This window comes from Oncorhynchus masou, chromosome 2 (assembly GCF_036934945.1).
Source record: "Oncorhynchus masou masou isolate Uvic2021 chromosome 2, UVic_Omas_1.1, whole genome shotgun sequence".
Taxonomy (NCBI): domain Eukaryota; kingdom Metazoa; phylum Chordata; class Actinopteri; order Salmoniformes; family Salmonidae; genus Oncorhynchus; species Oncorhynchus masou.
Window position 1 is genome coordinate 43,706,680 of NC_088213.1, and position 10,943 is coordinate 43,717,622.

Here is a 10,943-nt window from a genome sequence, read left to right on the forward strand (position 1 = left end):
ATGTATTCGGGGGGTACGGGGCAACAGAAGATGAACAGCAGAGGGGCTAATGACCTTGGAGATGGGGAAAGGGCCGATAAACCACGGGGAGAGTTTGCGCGATTCCACCCAGAGGGGAAGATCCTGGGTGGACAGCCATTCCTTTTGCCTGAGACGATACTGGGGAGCCGGGGTCCTGTGGTTATCCGCTTGTCGCCGATACCTGGAGGTGGTACGACGCCAGCGGCGGACAAACAAGTGGGCTCCCGGGAAACTGGGGAGACGGCGCTGCTAACAGCCGGGTTACTGAGGGGCTGGGAATTTACCTTTGTGGTAGGCTGCCTAATAGACAACTCGCGGAATTGCTCCAGCAATGTGTTCGGCCAAGGTCTCCTCGTGCCTTTCAATGGTGGCTCCTTGGGAGGAGATGGCGTTGAGGTGCTGGTCCGAGTCTGCTGGGTCAGTCATGGCGAGTTCGTACTATCACATTTCAGGCAAGACCCAGATGCAGTGTCGAAGTAACAAAGGTTTATTACTAATATAGGAGCAGGCAAAATGACAGGTCAGGGGTAGGCAGAGGTCAGTAATCCAGATAGGGTTCAAAAGGTCCAGAACAGCAGGCAGTCTCAAGGTCAGAGCAGGCAGGGGTCAATAATCCAGTATGGTGTGGCAAGGTACAGAACGGCAGGCAGCCTCAGGGCAGGCAAAAACTGGGAAAAAATTTGAAAACAGGAACTAGAACAGACAGGAGCAAGGGAAAACAAAACAAATTGACAAACAAACTCACAAAACAAACTGACAACAGACAAATAAGGAACACAGGTATAAGTACACTGGGGATAATGAGGGGGGTGGAGACAGGCACAAAGACAGGTATTTCAAAGGTTGCAGCACTGGAGTCTGCTTCTGTTAGTTATTATAAATATCTCTGCCAATGTACATAAAAAAAGATGTCACACAATCTTGACAAGGAAATGGCTATTCAATACAGTAATATTAAACTGTAAATAGACAATTCACAGCCAACTCTGTGTTTTGGCACCCCACTGTGACTTTCATTATTTGACCAACTGGTAGTCCCCCCTAAAAAACAACGAGCTGTTGCTTTTCCACAGAGGTGTCTCCAGACACTGTGTTCTGTTTGTTTTTGCCAAAGTGTTGAGAGGCTTGGAAAAGTCCTCACGGAAACCTACAAAAAATATAGTTTTTAATGTATTTATTTTGGAATAAAAATTATGCCTTATCAAATCACATACTTCGTAAACAACAGGGGTAGACGAACAGTGAAATGCTTATTACGGAACCTTCCAAACAATTCAAGAAAAAATTAAATTGTAGAAAAAATTAAAATAAATTAAATGACCACTGTGTACCAGTACCAAGTCGATGTGCAGGGGTATGAGATAAATGAGGTAGATTTAAGCAATAAGGCATGAGGGGTGTGATATATGGCCAATATACCATGGCTAAGGGCTGTTCTGGTGCACAACGCATCGCGGAGTGCCTGGGTACAGCCATTAGCTGTGGGATATTGGCCATATACCACAAACCCCTGAGGTGCCTTATTGCTATTATAAACTGGTTACCAACGTAATTACAGCAGTAAAAATGAATGTTTTGTCATACCTGTGGTATACAGTCTGATATACCAAGGCTGTCAGCCAATCAGCATTCAGGGCTCGAACCACCCAGTTTATAAATGTGCGTATAAGTAGGGATAAAGTGGCTAGCAACAGCATAGATACGGAGTATGTGATGAGTCAAACAGATTAGTGCAAAAGGGTCAATGCGGATATTCCAGGTAGCTATTGGTAAACTATTTAGCAGTCTTATAGTTTTGGGGTAGAAGCTGTCCGGGGCCCTGTTTGTTCCAGACTTCGTGCATCAGTACCGCTTGCTGTGTGGTAGCAGAGAGAACAGTTTATGACTTGAGTAGCTGGCGTCTTTGACAATCTAAGATTATTAATGATATATGTTATTCTTTAGGTATGTGGCAGTATATTTCTAATTTATTCACACGTATTTCTGCCTTACACTACATTGATGTATTCAATACTTATTTTGCACAAAAAACTAGTGAAATGTTGGGGTCTTAAAGCTGCAATATGTAATTTTTTGGGCGATGACCAAATTCACATAAAAATGTGCGTTATACATCTAATTGAAAGCGGTAGATATGTTTTATGTGCGCTATTTATATGCCTCCTGTTCTTAAATTTTAATTTCGGTTTTGTACACCAGCTTCAAAAAGCTGAAAATACAATATTTTTGGTTATGGGAAATATATTTCACACGGTTTAGATGGTACAATACATCTCTACACTATACTTGCTTGTTTTGTCACATTACATTAAATTAGGCGATCTATTAGAATTTTAGCAAGCAGGAAATGTCGGAGCGACATCTGTATGGTCATTGTGCATCTTCAATTTCCTAATGACAATTTTTAAATGGAACTGTTTTTATTTGATAGGAATCCGGGGAATGCAATGACTGTAACACCTAATGTTGACAGGCAAGATGGCGCTGACTTTGAGAAGTGGATATCTGGAGATGCTGAGAACGTGTTGGAGATTACAAGCACGTCATGTGAAAATTCCTGTTCTTAATCAAATGGGTAGGTTGTTCACCCGTATGTCGACAAATCTAAACTGGTCAAGTTATCCGTGCGATGTATTATCTCTGGAATAGATCAAGCTAAATATGCACATCAGCTAACCATTAGCCGGTTAGGCTACATCTCACAAGCTTGATGAGTATGTTGTGTTGAAATCCAAAGGCAAAACAGCAGCTTTCATTAATATGTCTTATGTGTATAAAATATGTCGCAATTTAATGTATTGAGCAACATCTTGGTGTGTAAATAATTTATAGCCAGTGAATAGTTACACAACAAGCTTGTATTTCAGACAATGAATATGATCAATCTCTCCCAGAGGGAATTAACTCACTGAATAATCTGTCATTCAGGACTTCTGTATCCTGCAATAGCACGTCATCGAAGTTCTCAGAGCAAATTACCATCAAGGTACAGTATATCCACTCAACTTCATAATGTAACATGATTATGTATTACTTCATACTCCATATTGATTCTAGATTACAATTCATTCTGTGTGATGTCAGATCTCAAATCATTTAAAGAGAACAACTTCACCCACCTAAAATATGATAGAATCAAAATAACGCCATTTTGGCTCATGTTCCCCAGCAGTTATGTACCACCGACGTCCTTATCCAGACCACCGTGGCCAGAAGTGTCCTATATCAGCAGTGACGAAGAGGAGAGGCAGCACAAAGGTGGGGGAAAGGATGACCGATGTACACTGATTGTTGCTTTTTGAATGCTTTCTTAGTTTTAATCAAGCAAAACCTACATTAAACACACATCAAAGACTATTTATGTGAAATAATTGTCCTTTAAAACATTTTAACACAGGCCTATTTTGTAGTGAAAGAGACATACAATTTCAGCCTAGGACTAAATCAATCTTTAGATTCAGTGTTTTTGTAATTTACTGTGTCTGAACGATCACTCTCCCATTGCCTTTCAGTGGTTCTAGAAAATGTGAACACCCTTCTTGCAAAGGAAGACTATGGAAGGCTTTTTGCAGTTGTCCATTTTGCAAGTCGACAGTGGAAAGTGACAAATGAAGACCTGATCCTCATTGAAAACCACATTGATGCTGAATGTGGTGACAGGATTAGACTTGAGAAGGTCTGTGTGCTTTATATTCTTAGTGTCATTACTATTTGGAAGGGACACATTTTCCACACATGCCAAATCTTTTTAGCCTTGTCCCAGTTCTTTAAATGCTCTTACCAACTCCATTGCTGTCATTGTCAACCCAAACAACTGTAAATTATTTTATGTATTTTACTAAATTACAGTTCTCAACCACAACATATTTTCACTCGTCCTATTTTTGCCACTCAAATAAGTCACAAATAAGTCTGCAATGTTGGTAGACCCTAGCATCAAGGCTGCACTTTTTTATGGACAAAATCCTTCCATCTAATAGGTGCTGCTGGTTGGTGGAGAAGAGTTCACGCTGATTGGGAGGCCCCTACTTGGGTAACTTTTCTAGTTCTATATTATCTCAACTGGGTGGGGGGATTATGCATGTTTGGATTTTGAATGTATGCAGTAAGGCATAGAATATACTGCTCTAATTTTGTCATATTTCTAACAGTCATTTCCCCTCTTTTCACATGTAGTCGTAATTTGGTCAGAGTAGAGGCAACTGTCATTGAGAAGACTGAATCCTGGCCCAAAGTTCACATGCGGTTCTGGAAAAGACACAGATACCAGAAGAAAAGAAGTATTTAGTTTTTTTTACATGTTTTTCCTGATATTTAAACAATGAAGTTAAAATAATATTTGAACCTTGTGTAATGTACAAATCAAAGCTAGCAACAACACTATTCCTTTATTCCCTTAATATTCCTATGGCACATAAATGAGATGTTTTAAATTGGGAAACAATCTAAACAACAATACTCTAATGTCAAGTATAATTTCCCTGGGAGAATTGTCAGCATGAACAAGTGTGTAAAAGCTGCAAGAGTTTGTGTGGGAAAGTGACACATTCCAAGGTAGTTATTTGTTTTGCTTTGTTACATTACAGCCTTATTATAAAATTGGTTAAATAGTTTTTTTCCCCCTTTGGCAGCGATTACAGCCTCGAGTCTTCTTGGGTTTTGACTCTACAAGCTTGGCACATCTGTATTTGGGGAGTTTCTCCTAATCTTCTCTGCAGATCCTCAAACTCTGTCAGGTTGGATTGGGAACGTTGCTGTGCAGCTATTTTCAGGTCTCTCCAGAGATGTTCAAGTCTGGGTTCTGGCTGGGCCGCTCAAGGATTTTAAGACTTGGCCTGAAGCTCTCCTGCATTGTCTTTGCTGAGTGCTTAGGGTCTTTGTCCTGTTGGAAAGTGAACCTTTGCTCCAGAGCAAGTTTTCATCAAGGATCTCTCTACTTTGCTCTGTTCATCCTGACTAGTCTCCCAGTCCCTGCTGCTGAAAAACATCCCCACAGCATGATGCCGCCACCACGCTTCACCAATTTGGGGCTCCTGAGTGGCACAGCATCTCAGTGCTAAAGGCATCACTACAGAACCTGGTTTGCTTCCAGGCTGTATCACAATCGGCCGTGATTGGAAGTCCCATACGGCGGCGCACAATTGGCCCAGCGTTTGGCCGGAGTAGGCCGTGATTGTAAATAATGTGTTCTTAACGACATGCCTAGTTAAATAAAGGTTAAATACAAATAAATAAACGTGGGGATGGTGCCAGGTTTCGTCCAGGCGTGTCGCTTGGCATTCAGGCCAAAGAGTTCAATCTTGCTTTCATCAGACCAGAGAATCTTGTTTCTCATGGTCTGAGAGTCTTGGTGCCTTTTGGCAAACTTACTGAGGAGATGCTTCCATCTGGCCACTCTACCATAAAGGCCTGATTGGTGGAGTGTTGCAGAGATGGTTGAGTTTCTGAAAGATTCTCCCATCTCTACAGAGGAACTCTGGAGCTCTGTCAAAGTGACCATCGTGTTCTTGGGCACCTCCCTGACCAAGGCACTTCTACCCCAATTGCTCAGTTTGGCAGGGTGGCCAGCTCTAGGAAGTGTCTTGGTGGTTCCAAACTTCTTCCATTTAAGAATTATGGAGGCCACTGTGTTATTGGGGACCTTCAATGCTGCAGACATTTTTTGTTACCCTTCCCCAGATCTGTGCCTCGACACAATCCTGTCTCTGAACTCTACGGACAATTCTTTCGACCTCATGGCTTGGTTTTTGCTCTGACATGCACTGTCAACTGTGGGACATTATATAGACAGGTGTGTACCTTTCCGAATCATGTCCAATCAATTGAATTGACCACAGGTGGTCTCAGGTGGACTAGAAACACCTCATTGATGATCAATGGAAACAGGATGCACCTGAGCTCAATTTCGAGTCGCATAGCAAAGGGTCCGAATACTTATGTACATAAGGTGTTTCTGTTTTAGATTTTTTTTTAATACATGTTCAAAAATGTCTAAACTCTGATTTTGCTTTGTCATTATGCGGTATTGTGTGTAAATTGATGAGGGAAGACATAATATAATCAATTTTACAGCAGGGCTGTAACGTAACAAAATGTGGGAAAAGTCATGGTGTCTGACTACTTTCTGAATACACTGTAGTTGGGTGATCACTTGATCATCAATTCTAAGATTCTCTTTTTAGATTCAGTGAATGACCTGAATTCCTCTGTCCACACATGCCAATTACTGGTCAATTATAATTTGATATTGTTTTCTTGGAGTAAACAGGAACATTAAATCTCTCTTAGAGAGTGGAAATTCCCCAGGATATCACAACAGAAAAGAGGCACAGTTGAGGCCTTGTGTTGTAATAGCATTGTTTATTCACTAAATGTTCATACATTCCAAATTACATTCATCCTTTTGAAGTAAATTCTGTAAAAACCAGTATGAATAACCTGACAAGTGTGTGTTTCAGAATAATGCCGCGTACGTGCGGCTGCTGCAAGACTAACTATTGTCTTTTCCTTTTTCAGTTATTGTGCAACCACAAACAGTGCTTCGGATCAACACAATTGAAGTCGCTCCCAGATTGACATGATGCTACATGTTTTGAATTGTAAATAAACTTTTGGCTAATGAATGTGCCACTGAAATTTGGAACACATGCTCAGTTGAAAATATAAATGGGAAAACATAGTTATGGACAACATTTGGTGTCTTTCAAGGAATCTTTGTAAATGTGCCTTTTTATGTAATCAGATGTGTTGTATAAGTACAATTTAAGCAAACTGTCATAGGTCAATTGTTTATGAATCTGTTATGAAATTGGTGAAATCCAGGCCCAGTTTCTCACCTATATGACAAATAGCCATAGGACACCTATGATATCATGTTGCACAGTGGAGAAACCTAGCTTGAAGACAGCAAAGAAGGATAACATAATATAGTAAGTGAAAATCTGGGACATGGTGTATTTTCACACTTGTTCCCTTTCAGCCAAGTTTTGTGAACTCAGTGTGGTTCGCTTAATTTTTTTTGCAGTGTGAATACCCCAAAATAACTCAGAGAGGTGGTCTCAGTTCGGTTCCCTTTTTTAGGACAATGTGAAAACAAAGCTCCCCAAGTTCGCTTGTCATTATTCGCGCACCACACACTAGACTACTGCAACACCGTTTCCCCTGCTATAAACCCTCACGTTGGTGCCACAAAGAGAGATGATGCAGGTTCCATGGAAGAAAATGTGTGCTCATTTTGGTTATTGATTAGTGATTTGTCAACGAGTTTTATTCATTATAATCAATATTGTAAACAAGTAATTACAAAAAAATTGGATCTATTGGCTGAGAGCTTCATAAGCTGTTTATTGTTTGTGGAGTTTCAATAGTGAGAAGACAATATATTTGGTGAGAATCGCAACATAGGGTACACAATTTATTCTAGCTCTTAAAGGGGCAGTAGCCTACCTTGGGTGTACAATTTTCAATGACAGCATTATTTATTCTGTAGTTGTACTATTACTATGTATTCTGTTACCAATCAAATGTACATGTTACTAGTATCTTCCGATTATAATTACTGTACTTTTTCACGACTTACTGTCTTCAGAGGGTGATTGGTCAGGGTGGATGGATTTCGGGGTGGATGGGTGGACGAATAACACATAAAATAATAACACAAACGTCTTGCAACGCAAAGGTTATGTATTGATGTCACTTAAATCCACTTCAATCAGAGTAGGTGAAGAGGAGACCGGTTGAAGAAGGATTTTTATGTCTTGAGAAAATTGAAAGATGGATTGTGTATGTGTGCCATTCAGAAGGTGAATGGGCAAGGCAAAAGAGTTAAGTGCCTTTGAACGGGGTATGGTAGTAGATGTCAGGCACGCCTGTTTGTGTCAAGAACTTCCATGCAGCTGGGTTTTTCACGCTCAACAGTTTCCTGCGTGTCAAGAATGATCCACCACACAAAGGACATCCAGCCAAGTTGACACAACTGTGGGAAGCATCCCTGTGGAACACTTTGAACACCTTGAAGAGTACATGCCCCAACGACTTGAGGCTGTTCTGAGGGCAAAGGGGGGGGGGTTGACATTCTATAACTAAATATAGATTTCTTGTAAGGAGGAAGATCAAAGAGAAGATAAAGTGGGGAGATGGATTTGTCATTGTGTACTCTGTAACAGACAGCTTTGACATGGTCATGTGCATCTGTTTCCTCGTCAGTCACATCCACTCCTCTTCAGGCGCCCGCAAGTGCTGCCCTGAGCCTCCACCCATAGTTATTGTGGCCAACAAGAAGGACCTTGAGTTTGACCGAATGGTGAGCACTGAGGATGGAGAAGGCCTGTCACAGGGCCTAAAACTGTCCTTCCATGAGATTTCGGTGCGTGATGGATGGGAACAGACAGCGGGCATCTTTAGTGTTCTTTATGGAGATGTGATCTAGCAACTTGACACTACCCCAGCCTCATTCTGCAGGAGGGCAGTCTCCAAGCTGATGCAGAAGATCCCCAGGATCATCTCCAACCCTCCTGGCAGGCCTGACCACAGCTTCGGCTTCAGTCTTCCTGCTTGACTGAGCCGGATGGGTTAGGGCTTTGAACAGCGGCTATGATTTGGGTATTCACAGGGGAAATGTGAAGCATGTTGTTTTGGCAGCGTGCCTCTCTAGAATAGCTGTGTTAGTGCTCGATGTTTTCACGATGACATTCAAATCAGCATTGAAAAAAAGGCGTACGTTTACATTTTTTTCCACGTGAGCGAGTCTGACCACAAGTCAGAGACTATGATGACTCATCAAATGTGTTTGATGGATCGCGGGAAAAGAGAAGGAATATTCTTTTGTAGGCTGCAGTCCAAGCTATGTCTTCCAGTGGTGCGACTGCTGTCGGCATCCAAATACTATCCAACTTGACTAAACCCTTGGAGGTAATGATGAAAGCCGAGGTGTAGTCTACGGTGACACGAATATCACTTATTATTGATATCTACATAGTGCATTGATGTAATCTTATTCATGCTGATAAAAAAATACATCCATAGGCCTAATGGACACATGCTCAAACTCGCACACTTTTGATAGACTTAAAGGGGCAATCTGTAGTTGCTACATCCATTGTGGGACTGATATATATATATATCCAATGATTCTTGAATAATATAATTTATAAATGCCTCATGAGCTTAGTTCAACTGTCACACTCCATGAGACCCAAAATATAGGCTTGTTTTTCTCCAATGTTTGTAAACATTTTAAATGTAAGCAAACACTGTATAGCCTTATAATATGGTTAAAATAATTTTGATATCATGGATGGTCAGACCTTACATCCATAGCTATGTCAATTAATCTGAGAGTGGTTACATTTCTCCAGGCCCATCCCTCAGTTTTTTTACCAAAACAGAGACGGGGCGGCCGTTTTGTTATTGTTTCATCTGTAGATTTGTCCTTTAAACAGCTGCATATTATCAAGATATCAACGTGTCACAAACAAAAAGGTAAACAACAGGTCTATAGCAAACGCAGCATATGGCATTCATTTTTCACATGTAAATAGCACTTTTCAGTAGTGCTCAAAGCATGCCATTCCATGAGCGCAGCATTTATTTTTCAACTCGAATCAATGAGCCTCCATGACAACATGATCATAAACAGGGCTGGCAAATAAATCCTTAGTTTTGGGATTATGCTCAGGGAAAACAATTTGGCTAATCTATGCTTCCATATTTCCAAGTCCTATTCTTGAAGACCAAAGGGTTTATTATTTATTGGAATGACTGGAATTCTGATAGACTTTGTTTTTTAATGTAAAGATATAATTTAATTGTATTATTGTATTTAGGAGAAAGCAATGGATTACAAGAAGCCTACATAACCAACCTATACAGTAAAAGTTGACATCCATATATGGCCAGCTATGTAAACTTTAACATAGATTTATCCTGCAATGGATGTAATTCAATTGGTAACATATATATTTGCCTTCTTCTAATGCCTCTTAAGGGGAAAGTCATCTAAAAGTAACTGAATGTAATCAGGTTACATTGCTGAGTTTAGGTAATCCAAATATTACATTACTGATTACAATATTGGACAGGTAACTAGTAACTGTAACGGATTACATTTAGAAAGTAACCTACCCAACCCTGTGAACAAAATAAATATCAAAAGCATCTAGAAATAAAATGTTGCAGTATCATGTGACTAAAATGAACATTCTGCAGATGTTCTTAATTTAGTAGACAGAGAGTATATTTTTGAAAGTAGAAGAGGCAGGTGTATTTGATCTTTCCTCAAGATCAATCTTTAAGGCAGTAGAAAGCATTACCTGCTTATTAATGTTTAAGTATATTCTTTGAAAGCCACAAACAACGCCTACTATCTGAAGTACTGCAAATGCACAGAAAATAACATGGAACTTAATTGGTCCCATCAAATATTACTGTTAAATGACTTAAATGTAAATGTAAATGTTAACCATATTCTCCTATATATAAGTATATTAGGCTTCATACATGCATCACAGTTTAGGACTATTGAGTTAAAGGGGGCTTTAAAAGGATCCTGCAGAATGATTTTATTAATTTGTTAAACCTGATACAAGCCTTTACGATTAGGGGCACCTGCAATAGAAATGGCTTCTAAAGTTGCTTTGATGATGATGTTAATACACATGGAAATATTAATAGTTGTGAAGACCAGGGAGAAGACATGTCTAGTGAGTATGTGGCCATTGAAGAACTGGGACATTTTCAGCTTGTTTTTATTTAACCTTAACAAGGAAAGTCAGTTAAGAACAAATTCTTATTTTACAATGCGACATGGGCCCGTGCATTATCATGCCGAAACATGAGTTGGTTTGACTGAATGGCACGACAATGGTCCTCAGGATCTTGTCACGGTATCTCTGTGCATTCAAATAGCCAATGATAAAATGCAG

At 40.1% G+C, this 10,943-nt stretch overlaps 1 protein-coding gene across 2 annotated transcripts; it reads left to right on the plus strand.

The window, feature by feature from the left end:
- Positions 1-2,461: 2,461 nt before the first annotated feature.
- On the plus strand, positions 2,462-7,595 carry mrpl21 (mitochondrial ribosomal protein L21). 2 transcript variants are annotated; one of them, XM_064924687.1, is made up of 7 exons: positions 2,462-2,596; positions 2,950-3,007; positions 3,191-3,279; positions 3,534-3,697; positions 4,002-4,054; positions 4,198-4,301; positions 6,538-7,595. In XM_064924687.1, the coding sequence occupies exons 1-7, from the start codon at positions 2,485-2,487 to the stop codon at positions 6,600-6,602; spliced, it is 645 nt and encodes a 214-aa protein (XP_064780759.1). In that variant the 5' UTR covers positions 2,462-2,484; the 3' UTR covers positions 6,603-7,595. The 2 variants fall into 2 exon arrangements, with proteins under 2 accessions (XP_064780759.1, XP_064780761.1); XM_064924689.1 differs by having other exon boundaries at positions 2,463-2,596; positions 3,194-3,279.
- Positions 7,596-10,943: the final 3,348 nt, after the last annotated feature.